Consider the following 18,949-nt stretch of genomic DNA (forward strand, 5'->3'; position numbering starts at 1 on the left):
ACCAGGAGAGGTTTAGAATAGAGAAAGGAAAAATTGGTTCACCGAAAGGGTGTATATAGGTATAATCTATAAGAAAACACTCTTTTGCATCTGTCCTATAGCAAGATATTTTTAATATGGGTGTTCTTTATTTAGCAGTTTTAAAGACATTAAGGAATAGTGGCAGTTTACATTAGAGTCTAAATTTTGTACACCATTACTGAATTGGTTTTTATTCCAAAGGAAGATATTTAGGAAACAGCAAATACTTCTCCCAGAAAATCCATTTTCTTCCTTCAGGTCTGAATATCCACATAGAGCAAGGATAAAAGGGTAAAAGTGTGACCTTTATAGATGACTCTCGTGTCCATCTTCTCCATACTGGTCTTCCAGGAGATGTAATGAATTGCTGAATTCAAAGTTCAGGCAGTCCCCTTCTTCTTCCCTTACTTACAGCTGCCTCAGCAATTCCTAGAAGTTTTCAGTGTGACGATAGTTACTTGCTGCCTTGGCACCCAGCCTCACAATGTGGGTTGGTTTGGCAAGCAACCATATTTTCCTGAATTCCACAAATGAGAAAAAGATGATAAGGTTTTTGTTTTGTTTTGTTTTGTTTTTTTTTAAGCCATCTCAATAAAACCTGAACAGAAGCTCTTGAAGCACAACACATTTCTGGAGCCTGATAGCTGACTTCAGGGTGTCAGAGACCTCTGACAAAGAGCGGACACATGAGAAAGTCTTCAGAAAAAATAAGATGTAAATATTCCACAGAAGCAGCTGTAACACATTGTAAATGTAGGCATCCCTACTTGCATCTTCTATAAGATCAGCTCTCTGAAACTGTATTGTAAAAGCTAAAAGTACACATCCATGCTCTTTCACCAACTCCTACGACTTACTGAATTGCAAAACCTTTAAAGACAATACTATGTAAAGGAAGGAGCATATTGCCCATAAGACTAAAAATCCTAGCATTTGCGCAAGGGGAAGAAGTATCGATCATAGTTATGCAAGCAGCTTCCTTTTTTTATGTGTGAGTTTTTATGGAAAAGTATATGTAGTACTTTAATCTGACCATGTGCTGTCTGAACAATGTACTTACTCCTTCAGTGTTAAACTTAAGAAGAAATTTGAGCCCTCATAAATTAAAGTATCTGTCTACTGTATCTACCTTTAGGCAGTGTTTTATGCTTGAAAGTAGAATGATACTGTTGTGTCTGTAGGATCTGTTTTTTGCATTTTTGACAAGCAAGCTCTTTCAATTTACAATAAACTGGTAGATGTATCTTTCTACTACAAATTTTTGTTTTCACTTATGAGTCTAAGAACTTGTGTATATCATGATCACAATGAATATTGTTCTCCCTTCTCCACCCAACACTCTCCACTCTGTTTTGTTCATTTTCTACTTAATCAGTTATTAACTTGTTTGGAAATTGAATAGGTGATTTATTTCAGAATAATTTCTGACTTGAACAGACAAATTTCTGCTTGTATCACAGAAATAAATAATTTTGATTTTGGTTTTGACAGTTGTCTTCAAACTCAAAACTGCCTGGGGAGACCCATAGGCAAAATAAAGCAATAGGAGTATCACTTTCATGTTTGCATTTTTAGAAGGGAGCTAGACATAAGAATTTCCCCAGCAGCTTCCAACAGTACTTAGAGCAGATAATAATATCAACATTATTGAGGTTACATCAAAAGAGCTTGACGTTGTGTTTTCTCTAGAAAATAGTGGGAAACATTGTATCAGACTTCACCAGTCATAAATTGCTGCTTCCTTTCTTCCCTCTTTAAATTAGTTAACGTTTAAAAGAGGAACTGAAGGTTGTGGACCATTTTAAAATAACAATCAGTATTTTACTGCTTTTCCATGAAATGTCATTGTCAAAATTTCAAGCGTCTTGTTTCTAGAAAAGGGTTACAGTTCTTGCCTGTGTGGTTCCCATTATATAGAAAAGGTCTCATTAACTAAATGGACTTGTTTGCTTTCTGAAACCATTGGATTCTGAAGCAATCTTCTCACCTTATCTTTAAATTTCACCTATAATGGAATAAATCCAGAAGCTAAATGATCATCTAAGGGTTTCCCACATTTTGAGGAAGGGCTTATTTGCCTCTTCTGGACAGTTTGTTTTCTGTCCCCTCTTACAATTCTAGCTGAAACTCTGGAATGGAGTTACCCCACATGCTTTGTCTTTGCCTGCAGTGTCACTTTCTGAGCTTATTTTTTCTAGGACTGGCATTTGGTTGATTCCCTGTCTGGAATCTGTAGCTTGGCTGGTTTAAAACTCAGGATCTCACCTACTTAACTTGTATCATGGCTTCAAATGTGAGTAACATGGGCATAATCCTTTGCCAATTTCGTGAGATTGCTATGTTAATATTTCATTTTGCTGTATCACTATTTCTTATACCCTGCGCTTGATGATAAGGAGGTCCTCACATTTAATACCTTGCCACTTTCAAGCTTTGATAATGCTGGGAATTCTCTTCTGAAAATTCCTTATTTTACAGCATCCTTACCTGTATGTATTATTAATGGATCTTTGGGAGTTGTTTCTAATATATTTAGGTAACATAAGTGCTAATAATGTTAATGCAAATTGTATTAGATTCCTGCAAGGAAAAAATGAGGACCATGATAAAAATCTCCACAGGATGTATGTTTCAGGAAGGCATTTCTCTAGTCTCAGTGCTTTAGATTTAATTCTGGTTTGATCCTCAGAATAGCTGTTTTCTCCTCAACATACCCCAGCCCCAACCTTCCTGTTCACTGGTACTAGATATTTTTTTCCAAGGTGCCTGTACTTGTTTTCATAGCCATTATGCCTTGTGCCTGGAGCGCTCTTTTGATCCTACCATCAAAACAGCTTTTCTGAGGCTGACCAAGCACTTCCCTCTTTTCATCTGTTTAATAGCAGAAATAAATGAACCAAGATAATTGGATTTTAAATAAAAATTGTCATTTAAAAGTATTCTGTTTGATTTTTTTTCTTAATTTTCTTTTTTCAATTTTGGTGACATAAAATAAGACAGGAAAAAATGATTAAAAAAAAAAAAACAACCAAGAACAAAAAAAAACGCAAACAAAAAGCCACCAAACCGAAACCCTCAAACATAAAAGACAGTAATGAAATTACCTGTTTTGAAGAACTTAAAACTGAATTTTAAAAGCAGACCATTTGTATTACTGAAGCAGTTACCTTCCTCAGCTGGTTAATGGGCATCATCTTGTTTCGATTCATTATATACTGGGCCTTCCCTTGCTCAGTTGTTCAAATTTCTAGAATTATTGTTGTTATTATGTGGGTTTTTTTCTTTTTTTGACATGAAGAACTAAAGACAATTCCTTTCACCAGCCAGGTTCATTCTGTATTCTCAATATTTCAGTACAGCTGGCTTCTTTCTTGGGATTCTTCTTTCCTTCCAGGCCATACCACCTTTCCAGGCTGCACTCCATGAAGTCTCTTGCATGACTGATTCTCCTTTCTTCTTTCTGGACTGTTTTGTTAGGGGACATTTGACTCTTAAAGGACTGTTCTTCCGTGTTAAAAGGGCATGTTCTTGACTTGACTGAAGTACTGTGATGGTGTAACACCCAAAGACATGTGTTTACTTAGTGCCTTTATTAGTAAGATGTGAGGGGCAGTTACTGAGTGCCAGCTTCTCAGCTATTCAAGCGTTGGCCTTCCTTTAATCTTGGCACTTTTCGATGACAGTATGAGGTTTGATGCTGCAGTGGTGTCACTGCAGGCTGTGTAAGGGGAGAAAGGGGTGTATAAAGTTATGTTCTTTCTGGGAAGTTTTCCTTGTAGTAACTTCTGCTGTGCCTGTTTTCCTTAGGCAAGTGACAGTTATAGAAGGGGCAGCTCAGAAGCAACATTGTGCACAGCAGTCTGAACAGCCAAATTTTATAGAAATTACTTTGAGAGGGCCCATAGCCAGGTTTATCACAGTCTGGCCTGCTGAACTTCCTCAAACTTAGTGCTCAGTACCAAGCCTAAGGTACACACACCCTGCAGGTGGATAGCTGTCTGTGACAGAGCACAGAGCTGGACAACAACTTCTCTTCTGTCTGTGCCTCTGCTCCAAAAGGCGCTGCAGAGAACACAAGTACTATAAAGCTCATTTCTCTGTCTTACTGAGAACGGGATCACTTATTCCGAATTTCCAGATGTTGTTGTTTTGGCAGTGCAGCAGTCATGCTCGGCTACCAGAATTCCTTGGGTTTCTTCCTGAAAGACTTCTGTCTCCAGAACAATGTTTTCCATGTTAATAGTCTGGACAATGGTCAAAGGTTTTCCTAGCAAAGCTGGCTGAAAAGAATGCAGACTATTTAAAAGTCCATCTGAGACCATTCGCTGCTTTGACATTCTCCTACCCATGGATTTTTTTTTAACCAAATGGGAAGTCAGTTTATAAAATCTTGGAGGGTTGGGTTTTGTTTGCTTACACTGTGAATGAGTATGTGAGGCTTTGATTCCTCTGAATGGGAGGGAGTCTCTTCTGCAGAAAGGAACATTGGCTCCCAGCAGTCTTTTAAACATCTTTTTCAACCCTTCCTCTGGAATATTGTCTTATCTTAAGTTATTTAATCTGGTGATTTATATTTTTTTTGGTTGGTTTGTTGGTTTTGTTTTTTTTTTTTTTAGAAAAAGCATTGGCTTGGAAGAAAATGAGAAAAGTACAAGTTAATCATTTAATATTCTTTTGCTACTCAAATCATCAATGATAATGAGAGGAAAAGGATAGAGAAAATACAGGCATGTCTGAAAAAGCTTATTATTAAGGCAGTAAAACTAAGAGTGGTAATTTCAGCTCCTGAGACTTGGAAAATCATGGTCCATAAGTACATTTCCATCACGTGTGCCATTTTCTCTGTCAAAAACATGAATTTTCAGGAAATTTGATCTACCTATTTTCCCAGAGATTAGCTGGATGTGAATATAGGATGGTTGAAGTGAAACTTAGTATTTTTATCTAGGCTTTTAATACCACTTTTATACTGTGTCTGTACTTCTCTTTCTGTTATATATGTTTTATCTTTTCTTTCTTTAGTAATATGTAGGTGCTTCTTTCTGTGCTTTATTCTTCTCACAAGGCAAAGGCATCTTCTAAAGCAATGGTATGGGTTAAGGTACAAATTCCTTGAACTTGACAGTGCTAATTGTTTGTTGGTTTCTTTTTCACCAATTGTCGGAGGTTGTCTTTCCCGCCCCCACTCCCCCTTCCATTTATTGGGGCAGCAAAAAGTGAGATGTTAGTACAGAATTCTGCAAGATGCCTTAGAGTCATCTTAAAGGGAAGCTGCTTTTTTGATTCCATGTAGTAGAAGCCATAATGCTTTTTTTTATTTCTACATCTCTGAAGGGAAAGGGTGAACAGTAAAGAAAATCTCCTTTTTTTTTTTTGTATTTATAAATAAGTTGAGAAAGTAAGGGTCTGATAAATAAAGCTTTTCTTATCTGCTCTTCCTTTTTTTAATGGTTTAGTTCTAATTATCCTTCACTATTATGGTAAGCACAGTATTATGAAAAAAACAAACCTTGAAATGCCTGTTTTAAAATTGTCACTGTAGTGTAGTATGTCTGTGCACATAGACACATTGCTCCACTTTATCTTGACATATTTAATGTAACTTGTGAAATGTGATATAATTAATACTGTTTTTTTCAAGGACTCATCCTTTTATAAGCGTGATATTGCATTACGCTGCTGTTATTCAATATTTTAAGAATCTTTTCCAGATAGTATAATAAAGGTTTGGTGAGATTCCTTGACATTGCTTGTATTTCTTCTTGCAAACTTCCTTTTGAGTAATACCTTACAGTAGAGAATATAACAATATTGGCTAACACTGACGAGATTAAAAGAGGGAGATATTAAAACCCTGTCTTTTGAGAGGTGGCTCTTTCTCATTCATGGAGCACTGGTCTGTGATGACATGTCTGTTGGGCAATTAAGGAGACATGCAGAGGAGAGCCAAACTTCTTGTTTTTTAAGCATAAAGAATAAGAAAATACATTAAGTGCTGATGATGCATCTTCCTAATGGGTGGTTTAATGTGGGGGTTGTCTTAAGTATTTAAAATACTTGAAATAGTTATTAGCAAGTAGAGTTATTATTTTCATTTCTTTTAACTCATAATTACAGGATCTTCTGGGTTGTTTTTTTTTCCCCTTTTCAAATGTGTGTGCATTTGTAGTATGCTAAATTAATCTACCAGTTAAAAAGAAAAAAAAAAAGAAAAAAATCTGTCATTTGCAGCTGAAAACTTTTAGTGCTATTCCATGAAGTTTCTCATCTATGATATTCGCATACTTCTTTTTTGTTCGTTTTGTCTTGCATTCTGTTGAATCATTACTGCTTATCCCTGTAATAGGCCCATTGTCTGTGGCAAGCACTCTAAGTATAAACTTACCGAAAGTCTTAAGTGTTTGACTTCTAAACTGTTATGTTAATCATGAAGCAAAGAATCTGGAAACAAATGTGACTATTGTCTATCTATATTTTATGCATTCCTGTTCTTAAGACTGTTTTCTTAAATAAGCAAATAAATATTACTTACATGGAGGAGATACTCTTTAGAATTTTTCCAATTTCTGAAACTAACTGTAGTGCTTAATATACCTAGCCTCCCATGTTATTTGGCATCTCATGTAATTGATTGACCCTCTGCAAACTGAGGGCAGTTCCATCAAAAACCAAAAGGGAACCTGCAGTTCTTCTCATTTGGCTTAAATTTAATGATTCTGTATGGTCTTCCTTTCTTTTTAATTAGTCCCTATATAAAACTGTGTATAATACAGTTTCCTAACGAGAGAGCACTTCCCTAATGAGTGGGTGCAGTTACTGCTATAAGTGTTTCACCAGTTTTGATTTGTTTGGATAGAACTGGAGGAGAAACCTTAATTATGCAAGTCTGGAGGCTACAGTTATTTTCAAGCAATGTGGAACCACGGTTTTCTACATTTTCTACATACAGCACTAGAGTAGTGTTGATATTGCATAGTACCACCTCCTTGTTTGCTTGACCACCAGAGTTCAGATGGTTAAAAAAACCCTTGGGTTGATAAGCCATCTACCTTGGTTGTTGGGTTAATTAAAGATGATTCTAAGATATGTATATGCTAGTACTGGAACTTGTGCTCTAGCTTTCTGTTTTCCTCTTGCTTATTCTATCCCCTTATAAGTGGCTTCATTTATTTATGGGGTTTTCCTTACTGTTCTTTGGTTTCAGATGCGAATGTCTCTCTGGTTTATGTGGTTTCCCCATGTGCGAGGCAGGCTCCATTCCCCAGATAGTCTCACGTGGAGATGGAACACCTGGCAAGTGCTGTGATGTCTTTGAATGTGTCAATGGTACGTGAAGCTTTCTCTTGCACATGGAGGAGGATTTTTTCTATCTGTAGAAAATGCTGGGTTTTTGGTTACTTTTACCATGTTATTAAGATCTAAGAGAAATAATACTCTTGAATTAAGTTCAGTTAGAAAGAATGCGAAGCATGTGGTGCTGGTCCAGAGGAGGCCACAAAGATGATCAGAGGGCTGGAGCACCTCTGCTATGAAGACAGGCGAAAACACCTGGGATTCTTTAGCCTGGAGAAGAAAGGCTAACAGGAGACCTTATAGCAGCGTTCTAGTACCTAAATAGGGCCTACAAGAAATCTGGATAGGGACATCTTATAAGGGCATGTAGCGATAGGACAAGGGGGAATAGTTTTAAACTAAAAGAGGGGAGATTTAGATAACACATCAGGAACAAGGCCTTTATTGTGAAGATGGTGAGACCCTAAAACAGGCTGCCCAGAGAAGCTGTGGCTGCCCCATCCCTGGCAGTGTTCAAGGCCAGGTCAGACGGGTCTTGGAGCAGCCTGGTCTAGTGGAGGGTGTCCCTGCACATGACAGGGGAATTGAAACTAGATGATCTTTAAGGCCCCTTCCAACACAAACTGTTCTATCATTCTAACTGGAAATTCAGATGAAGATACTTAAGTGGGAGATTGTCATTTATAAGTTGTGTTTCTTTAATTTCTAAATTTCTAATTTTCTTTCTAATGCACTTTTCCCTGTGACACAGGGAATTAGCAAAACTCCTTCACTGCATTTTTTTCCTTTTCATATTTATTCAGCAATAATTAATCTTTAGTGGTGCATGTATAACACGTTTGAAACATCTTTTATTTTACATTCTTCATTGCATATGCACATAAACATACATACAATGTGATAGACTGCCCCAGGAGAATGTTTGTGATATTTACACAAAGCAGTATTTTAAATGCTCAGATGCTGATTCAAAAACAATACTTAGCATATATAAAGGACATTATACATAAAAATTAACTTCTTTCATATGAATGAAAGAATTTGCATCAGGAAGAATCACAGGTTCTTTAGCTTTCAGGTGGATTTTTTCACTGTTTGGGATGAGATTGTAACTACTGTAGAATTGAATGCAATTTACCTAATTCTTGTTTATATGCTCCTTTTACACTAAAGTGTAATAATCACCTTCCTTTGTTTCATATTCATATCATTCTATTAAGGTATCATTTCTGAATTTAACTGTGTGGTACACTTCAATGCAATGTTTAGTTCAGGATTTACTTTTATACTTTGAGCAAGAAATGTGAAGCCAGTTTCTGTTAGGATATTTTCCTGATAGGGTATCTTTGGTGTAAAACAGTCTCAAATGCGCTAACCTTGCTAACATTGCTGTTATTTGTGGTACTGTTACCAAAATTGTTGCAGTATTTATATCAGGTGTTAGATGAAGCTGTTTAAATTGGCTTTTTTTTTTTTTTTTGCCTTTAGTCATTTTAATATCCTGTTTCCAAGGAGGAATTATATTCATTATTTATTCTTAGCAGTGAATTTGGACTGCCTTAGCACTGTTCCTCTATGCATCATTGCTTTATTGCTCATTGCAGCAGACTCCAAAGGTTCAACCTGGTTTTGGGTCAGGATTTCTTTTTGTCTCTCAGGCTTTCCCACTCCTAATCTTCACCTTAGTACCCTGCAAAGACAGAGTAAATTTGAAGAAAAAATAGGAGTTTTTGAAGGGAATGTGATGTGACAGGGAAGCAGAAAGGCCAGATTGGAGGAAAACAAAAGTTTGTAGGAAGAGATAATCTTTTCTCATCTGATGTCCTTAAAACATCCCTACCATTACTTCTGTCAGTTTAAAATGAAGGGGGCAGGGGAAATGCTGTTTGTGAGGCTGATAGTTGAATATAATAACCAGTTCTGTTTTCTAAAAGGGTCTTGAAATACTGACAAGTGCAGAAGAGATACAGTAGGTGCCAGTGACAGATGGAGAAAATAATCTTACATTGATAGGCTTAGATCAGTTTCTTCATTAAAAAAAATTTCCATCAAAGTAACAAGAGCCAAATCTGTAAGATCTAGGACATGCTGTTCTCAGTAGTGAGGGTGGTTAGCTGTTGGCACAAATGCTGGGAAGATGCTGAATTCCTTATCTTCATCCTTTCCAATTAGGATTAGATGCTTTAGTTAAAGAGTGTGTTTTAATCAAATGCAAGTTAATTTATCAATGGTAAGTGGGGAACTTTTGTAATCAGTGTTACTAGCAAGTTCCATTAGTTACTTCTGTGTTTGGAAACCCCTGAAAACAGGCAAGAGGATGGAATAAAAAGGACACCTGCACAGTCATGTTAGTATAGTTTTCGTGCTGTATGGTATCTATTTAATGTTAGAATTAATTAATTCTGTTGGGGAGGGAAGCAGTCAGGAATAATACTGATCATCTGTCATTCATTATGAATAAGTATATTTAGACTGCAAAAACTGTTTTGTGTATTGTGGGGTAACTAAATTGTGTATTTATGTAACCCTAATGATGTGCAGAGTGTTAACGCAGGCCAGCCTTCTGCAGTATTTGTTGCAAGTATGTGTTAATGTGATAGATGCAGAGCTGCATGTTCAGAAAGAATATGGGGAGGCTGCCTTGACTATGTAGGAAAGAAGTCTGCTCTTGTTTGAGGACAGCATCGGCCAGTGTCGAGGCAGTAGTTAATGAATAACGGCAGCAAAATACATGTCATGTAGAGGCTCTTTAGTATGTCCTGTTTGTCAGCATTTTTGTGACAGATCAGTCATTCTTTCACAAATGCCTTTCCTGGATTTAATATAAAACTGATTTAGAAGTTCTGTGATATATCTGTAGATTTTGTGTGGTTATCTTTGTTACCAGTGCACACTGTCTCAAACTAGCTTTTGCAGAATGGTTTGCTTTGGAAGGGACCTTTAAAGATCATGAAGGGACCTTCAAGATCATTTTTGTTAATCTGTTTTAGAAAAGCATATTAATCTGAAGCAAAAGGGACTTCTACACTAGGTACTCTTTGCAGGTCATGGAGCTGTTGTTCCTGTTTGATGATAAATACGGCAGTAAATCAATACACTGCTGTATTTATAAAATATCAACTTACAAAATGAACATTTTTATGCTTCAGTTATATTGAGTGTGTCATTATGTGTTTTATCATGTCTAATCTGCTGTTTCTCATAGTTTATATATATAAACCATATAATTTTATAGGCATTATTTACCATGAAAAAAACCATATATTCCTCCTTGGAAATGGTCCTGATATTTTCATTTAATTGAGCCTTGTTGTTAAGTACCAACTGTCTGTGGGTGTTTAAACTTTTATTGGTTGAGCTTCTGACTGGATTTTTTTTTTTTTAATATAGGAAATAATTTAGTGCTGAGAAGAACCTTCTCATTGGTGACAAAAAAAAATGCGTTACAGCGAGCTGATGTTCCTAATATTTGTGTGTGATGTTCTTATCATTGTGAATATATGGAGAGATCAGAGTATTTTAAGTAAAACTGTTATGCTAACTGAAGACATAAATTTATGCTTTTTAAAACACCACTGCAGTCAAAAGAATTCATCATTACAATTAGCATACAGGTATTACTGTCGTTACAATGCAGTTCTTGTCCAAAGGTTAGTCAATTAAAAAAGTCAAATTTAAGGCATGTATTATATGCTTGATTCCTTAATTTTCAAGGAAAGCATCTTTATAAATAAAATAATTCTGTATTGTTTAGATTGTGGTAAGAATCAAGTCATAGTTCCCTTTTGATGCATGAAGTTCTTCCGTCATGATTTATGCGGTATGTGTTTTTGGGGCATCCCAGAACATATGGATGTCAAAATGATAGCTCAGACAACGATTACCACAACTTTGTTGTTTCTTACTCTTTTTTCCTTGTCAGAGAAAGGTCTTTACTGTTTAACTTGTAAATTTAACCTTGCAGCTCTCTGGAACTGTTGGTAGACACTGATTTACAATGCAGTAGTGATATGACTGTGTCAGTCGTCATTGCTGAGAGGACGCTGGCTGGCGGTTTCTCCTAATCTTACTGTCCTTGATGACCCTCAGGGCAAGCCCGAGGTTGTGCATGAAACAGAATTGTAGCCTGAAGGAGAAAGAATTGTGAATTGCTAAATTTAAATCTGTGGCTGCCATCAAATAGTCTAACTAGAGGTATAGCTGATACAGCTATATATACCTCGCTGCTAGTTGCATACGGGAATTGGCAATTACTGTAATAGTATTCAGTAGTGAAGTTCTCAAGAGCTACATCCACAGTCAAATGTGCTCATTTCTAGGAAGTGTGAAGTAAATAGAGAAAATATGGCAACATGGGAAATCTATAGCAAATAATTTCATCTTACTATATGAAACTGAAAATGAGGTTTTGCCTGTTTTGTGGTTCCGGTGCATTGTAACAGAGCACACATTTCAGTGGCATTGAGAGTGTTTATTGCTTTGTTTAAAGGCAGGTTATTCCAGTTGTATGAAGTTTTCCTACTTATCTAAAGTCTGCTTTCCATTTAGATTGCATATTATATTAATCTGGGGAAAATTGAGCAAGAAATTCCCAGGAGGCAATCCTTCCCAAAATCATGCATTTTACAGAAGATAATTCAAGATTTCTTCTGATCCACCCAAAATACATTGTTCACCAAGGTTTTTGTCTACTAATCCCGGTGCTGCCTTTTCTCATGGAAAAGCTTGTAAGAAAAAAAAAAAATGATTCCGCATTACATTTAAAGCATGAAGAAGTGAATCTAAAGAGACTGCAAGCTGTACATGCAGTAAGAGTAGAAGGGTTTGGAAACCAGAGTATCCAAACTTGCCTATTCCTTAATTAGGTATTGATGCGTGGGTTTCTTGAATGTAAGTTGCACTAAAGCACATACTGACTGTGAGCTCTGCCTTAGAAATTTGAAAGTGCAATTACCCAGCATCCTGCAGCTGCTTCCTGCTGTCAGTCAGGGCTTCCACTTCTCAGTAATTTTTCTTGAATACAATTGCTAAAAGGGTCTCTGGTGGTAAATCGCGTGTGTGAGAGTGGTCCTTGTTAATGTATCCATGTGATACAGGGTTGAGGGGACAAGCCTTCTTTCTTCCATGGCCATGTATGGGCTGTGATTTGAGAGTCCAGTCTTGCCAGGAGTGGCTCTGCAGCCCCACTTCACACACTCCTTTCCCCCTGGAAGTGAGGTGTGGACTTTTGTTGCCCTGCCCATTGAAAATGGGACTACCTGATACGTACATAAAAACAACTGACATTGGTCCAGAGAAGAAAGACTAACAGCCTTTCCTGGCACTTAAGATGGTGACCCTTTCTATGGTGCTGTTTTAGGCTGTACTGCTGATCGCATGGCAGTAGAGATGTCTCCTAAATCATCAAGCTCATTCACTTGATGTGACACATAACCTGGGTTTTACAACTGCTTCTGTAGGTTTTTTTTCCTCATTCAAGGAGATACCACTGACATAAATGAGGCATTTGGGTACTTTTCTGTGCCTCCTGACTTTCGTCATGCCTCCATCTCTATACAGTGGTTCTGCATTGGAGGAGAGAGTAAAATTGTTCTTTAATCACCCTTCTCACCTGTTGATTCACTTACTCCTCACAGCAGTTGCAGTTCCGTTATTAAGTTGATGGTGTGGAAGAGGACAAAGGTGATTCCACTGTTTCTGAAGAAAAATTAGAATTACCTGTTTCTAGAGGGAGCATCAATAAGTACTGAAGGGATTTGAATGGGGACTATCAGTTCAGCAAGGAAAACCTTCACTAAAGGAGAATGCAGTCCAAGTGAAATGCCTCACAGACATCAACTAATTACCATAGAGTTCCTGTTATTTATTGCACTAATCCTTACAGAATTTATATTGCACTTTCAGTAAACTCATTTTCTGTGTGCTCTTAAGAAATAAGTTTGACCATGGTAAGAGAGGATGTGCTGAAGTATAGTCCTGATCCTGATTAAACGTTGTGCATTTCTCTCTGGGAATCCAAAGCCACAGAATTTTATGGACTTTAAATAGTCACCTGTTTAAAAATAACAAGGTTTTAAAATAACAAGATTCAAAATGCAGTTTGCAAGGAGCAAGAGATAGCAAACTTTTATAAATAATAAATGGAAGGTTAATACTGAAGGAAGATAATCTGATGTCAGAAAGGTGAAGTGTTTGTGGGGTGAGGTTTTAGTTTTTGGGTTAGCTTACTTTTTCTTCAGTCAGAACATTTGAACACTATTTGAAAATCATGGCTAATCACCATCCACAGCAGTATGAGAATTTGGTCTAGTAGAGTGAAAAAGCACGTCAGTCTGCCAAACCACATCAAATGTGTAGATCTTCTGAACCTGGATTATACTCACCATTGTCAAGTTGGGAAAAATATCTGAGTCAACGCAAATCATTCCCAGTTACATTTAAAACAAGAGGCCAATCAAAAGAACAATGAGAAATTCCCTGTAAGAGCAATCAGTCCGTAGTTGCATGTAAATAAAATATTAATAAATAAAATGTAAGTAAATAAAAGAATCATAGAATCATAGAATAGTTAGGGTTGGAAAGAACCTTAAGATCATCTAGTTCCAACCCCTCTGCCATGGGCAGGGGCACCTCACATTAAACCGTGCCACCCAAGGCTTCGTCCAACCTGGCCTTGAACACTGCCAGGGATGGAGCATTCACAACTCCCTGGGCAACCCGTTCTAATGCCTCACCACCCTAAACAGTAAAGAAATTCTTCTTATATCCAATCTAAACTTCCACTTTTTAAGTTTGAACCCATTACCCCTTGTCCTGTCACTACAGTCCCTAACGAAGAGTCCCTCACCAGCATCCCTTAGGTTCCCTTCAGATACTGGAAGGCTGCTAGGAGGTCTCCACACAGCCTTCTCTTCTCCAGGCTGAACAGACCACCAACTTTCTCAGCCTGTCTTCATGTGGGAGGTGCTCCAGTCCCCTGATCATCCTCGTGACCTCCTCTGCACTTGTTCCAACAGTTCCATGTCCTTTTTATGTTGAGGACACCAGAACTGCACACAATACTCCAGGTGAGATCTCACAAGAGCAGAGTAGAGGGGCAGGATCACTTCCTTCGACCTGCTGATCAAGCTCCTTTTGATGCAGCCCAGAATATAGTTGGCTTTCTGGGCTGCGAGCTCACAATGAAGCCAGCTCATGTTCATTTTCTCATCAGCCAACACCCCCAAAGTCCTTCTCTGCAGGGCTGCTCTGAATCTCTTCTCTGCCCAACCTGTAGCTGTGCCTGGGATTGCTCCGACCCAGGTGTAGGACCTTGCACTTGTCACGGTTAAACTTCATGAGGTTGGCATCAGCCCACCTCACAAGCGTGTCAAGGTCCCTCTGGATGGCATTCCTTCCCTCCAGGGTATCAACCGAACCACACAGCTTGGTGTCATCAGCAAACTTGCTGAAGGTGCACTCAATCCCACTGTCCATGTCAGCGAAAGAGGAGGGGTAGAAATTGTTGGGACCTCAGTTGAATGTGAAACCGAATTCAAAGCCTTTACAGTGGTTCACTATGCATGAGAGGATTAGTCAGTGGGTAATAGAGACTGAATTTTAAATAACGTAAGGACAAAGTCTAACTCACTTTTTTCATTCATATCAGTTAATGAAAAACAAGATGCTAGATAGAAACTGTGGAAGTGGTGGTATGTCATATACAAAGAATATTAGAAGCCAGATGGTCTAGTTCTGTCTGGTTTTAAAAGTTAAAGGAAAACAAAAAATGTATCTAGTTTTTGAAGTAGTAATGGTTTTGCCAAAGTGAATTTTCTAAGCTCAGTCTCCGGTAACGTTCTGATTCTCAGATGTTTCTATATGCTTAAACTTTAACAAGGTTTCTAACGCTTTGGAGAGGACAAGGTTAGAATTAAATATTTTTCTCAAAGCAACGAATTCCAAACCAGAGCCTGTGTTACAGGTTTGGGGATTCTTTTTCTTGAAACTTTTAACTTTTTATATACACAGGAGGCTTATCACAGATGTACTGGCAGTGAATGATGGGCTGTGCCAGTACCTTTTAGGGGTGCTGAGATTGTTTCAGATGCCTGTGTCCTGGTAACATGTCTAGGGCTAAACTCATGACAACATGCATTTTCTCCTTTGATAGACTGACAGACTGCTGGGATTTAGACACATTGCTCTGTTATGAAGAACATGGCTTGCTTCCAAGAATTGCTTGGCAATTTTATCAAGAAAATCTGTCACTGTTTGGGGTTTTAGAGCACAGCCGTGGTCCTCGGTGGCCTTGGCTGCTTGGTTTTTTGTGTCAGGGCTAAAACCTACTGCAGGATAAAAAGTAGCACTGCTTAATTTCCAGAAGGATGTATAGACAAAAGGAGGATAGCCTGAAGGAAAGCCACAGAAACAGTGAAACACTGAAAAGCATGACATGATGAAGAAAAATTGAAATTTCATCTGTAAGAGAGGATGGATGCAGGAACACCCAGGATGAGTCCTCTTAGGAGTAATTTTGCACATTGAAGGAAGAGAAAAAATAGTAGGGCTGAAAGATGGGAAGAGTAATGAAACTTGGGAAACTTCATTCTGTTTTTCAGCTGTTTCTGCCTGCCCTGAATTATCCTTGCTATGATTTGAGCTTAGTTACAGTAGTTAAAACTTTGGAATTGTTTAGTAGACAGGTTGCAGTTTCTCCATTACCAGTGGTTTTAAAGAGGAGATTAAGTCGGGGATGTATGAGGTAGAGCTGATTCTTTTGAGGGATCTTGCCATGATGCAACACAGTGACTTGGAAATAAGTCTTTTGCCTCTATGAGGAACACCTTGCAGTCTTGTCTACTGTAAGAGAGACATGAATCAACCTGCACAAGAGGTGTCTTCTGAAGCTGCCTGAAGATTACTGGATTGGGATCCCCACAATTTTTAAGACTGATGTCTATAGTTGACTCTTTATATATATTGTGGCAGATGAATATAAAAGTGGTTTCTAATGTAATGATACAGACTTTCTCTGCTATAAAACTTACTATAAAAGTTGAACTGCTGAATTTGATTTTCCTCATCAATCCCAAGTATCTTTTAATATCTTACAAACCTCACATACCACAAAAAAAAAATTAAGCTGTGAAGATATGTGCATATATAATTGTATAAATGCATACATAAATGATTGCATTGATTTACAAATATCCGTACAAGTTTGTTTTAATTCTGACCTCTCTGTTTCTGGGTGACCTTTTTAGAAGAGGCAGGACCAAAGGACTTTGAGAATGGTTCTGAAGTTGTGTTAATAGGGAATACACTGCACTAAGCAGTACAACCTGAAGAGCAAGAACCCAATGATATTTTTCTTTCCTACCTAGCTTGTTTTTATGTATTTGCAAGGAAACAAAAGCGTGCAGTCTGTTGTCTCTTAACATCGTTACGGGCTAATTCTGATGAAACTTAACAGGGTTTTTTAAGTCCTTATCAGCACAACTTTTGAAAAACAGAAAGCTTTTCTCTATTTTGTTTATATGGACACAGGATTCAAGTTTATCAGTTTCCTTCCCTTTCATTTAATCAAAAGTTCACAGCAGTTGCTCCAGTTCCTTCCAAGAGTCTGGTACAAATACTTTGGTATGCTGCAATCATGAACCTTTTAATCCTTTAAACAAGGGAAAACTGTAAACAACATAATCTTGCTTCTGCTTCAGGGGGGCTGGAATTTCTGATACTAGGAAAGAAAATGCCCAAACTTTCCTAAAGACAGCTGATGCCTGAAGCATCTAATGCACTGTCTCGCGAGGGATGGAGTGCAAACTTGCATGTATTTCTGAGCTGTTCCATGATTCTAATCAAAGGAAACCACAAGTATTGGGAAACTACAGAAATCTCAAGAACAGAAGTTTTATATTGAGCTAGTTCAGCCAACAGAACTGTATTTAATTAGATTTAAAAGTAAGGTGAAATACCTTTGAAAGCTGGTTTGATAAAACAGATTGTCTGTCTGCAGTTCAGATGGGAGGTAAAGGTCTTGAAGTAATCAGTTCGCATCTGTAGTATGGGGCTCTATGGTTCACTGCAATGCTGACTTTTGGAACAAAAAGGCTGGGCTGTGAGATCTGTAAAGCTAAATTTGTGCCAGCGCTATTTCTCATTTAACTCTGTGGCAGGAACTTTAATGCCAAATCAAGTCCATCTTAGTCATGTTTATATGGGAGAAAAGATGTGATATTATCTGTCCTTCCACGGCCAGTATAAACTCTGTATTGTTCTGAGTACTGTCTGCTCTGGCCTGGCTCCTTTCACAGATGGGCAGTTGTACGTCTGTGCTCGGTCTAGATCAATCTTGTATAACTGGGTTATCTGATATCTGGCAGAGACTGAATTCATGTTCACAAAACCATGGTCTGTCTCATGCCTGCTGTTTTGTAGCGGTAGTCCTCATCAGAAAAAGGATTTGGGGATTTGGATGTGTTTAAGCACTTTGTGCTGTGAAGTTCAGTCAGATTACTTTGTCACACAGTGAAGCTTTGGCACTTGAGGATCTCTTCATTGGCAGAATAATGAAATCATGGTTACTGGCCTTTAGGAAAAGATGCATTGATTTAATGTTGGCTTTATGTTCTTTCACTCTGTTCTGGCCATAAGCAAAAAAGAGACCTGAGAATCTTCCAGCATATCATGGATGGAAGAAATGCATCGTTACAATTTTACTGCATGGTGCTTACCCTTTCATTAGGCTTCCACTGTATGAGTATCTAAAGCTACAGTTCTTTGGTCAGTGCTTGTTTTGGCTTGACTGTGTCTAAGGACTGCAGTCTTACATATGGTTCTAACAAAAGTAATCCTTGTCTCTGGATTTATAGGCTTAGGTCAATAGTTAGTGTGAATGTATACACTACCATAAATCTTGATGGTAAAAATACACATAGTGAAATTCTGTGGTGGTTTTCATTGTACAGAGAAAACATACTGTTTGCTTTACAGATTTACAGTTACTTCTTTGGTCTTATTTGGACACTTTTAAAATTAATTAAAAATAATGATAATTCATGGTAGATGATGTTTCTACTTCAAACTAGGAAGGAATTCAGATCTACTGTTTTGGGCATGGGGGGGGAATCATTAAATCATAAAAAATCTGGAAAGCTGTAATCAAACCAGTGAAGTCTGGAGCCAGTAGATTAAAGGCCTTTTGAACTGTGTTGGCACTTACTCCTTTTTGAGAAGGTTTTTAAACTAACAGCTTGAGCTGCATAAACTTGAAATATTTCTCAAGTGTTTGTTTATGCGAATTGCTTTCTAATGAGGTCATACCTGCTTTCCTGACACAGCACAGTGGTATTTCCTCCTGGTTTGCTTTTTTTTTAAATGCTGCTTTCTAGATTATGTCTTGAAGGCAGAACAGGCACATTATGACCAAACATTGGTCAGGATTCTTCCAAGTTTCAACTCTAACACTTTACAGTCATGTTAAATGACTCAGGGCTGCAGCAAAATATAGGCATATGTGGAAAGAAATACTAGGGTCCTTGCAATGCTTTAGAGATTTGAAGAAAACCCGTATTATTGTCAAGAGTAAATCAGGGGAAAAGTTTTTAGCCCCCAGAAGAGGATTGGAATGGGTGGAAAGGAACCTGCAAATGCT

The 18,949-nt window shown here is 37.7% G+C and overlaps 1 protein-coding gene across 3 annotated transcripts in view; it reads left to right on the forward strand.

Moving 5' to 3' along the window:
- The window catches only part of CRIM1 (cysteine rich transmembrane BMP regulator 1), a 187,965-nt gene that overhangs the window by 104,712 nt on the left and 64,304 nt on the right, over positions 1-18,949 (forward strand). For all 3 annotated transcript variants that reach the window (XM_062629506.1, XM_062629509.1, XM_062629507.1), the window contains exon 5: positions 7,226-7,347. In XM_062629506.1, the coding sequence (XP_062485490.1) occupies positions 7,226-7,347 (122 nt within the window). The remainder of the gene's footprint in view (positions 1-7,225; positions 7,348-18,949) is intronic.

The sequence above is a fragment of the Pezoporus occidentalis genome, unplaced genomic scaffold, assembly GCF_034315485.1.
Source record: "Pezoporus occidentalis ecotype Australia unplaced genomic scaffold, CSIRO_AGI_Poc_V1 ctg34, whole genome shotgun sequence".
Classification (NCBI taxonomy): Eukaryota; Metazoa; Chordata; class Aves; order Psittaciformes; family Psittacidae; genus Pezoporus; species Pezoporus occidentalis.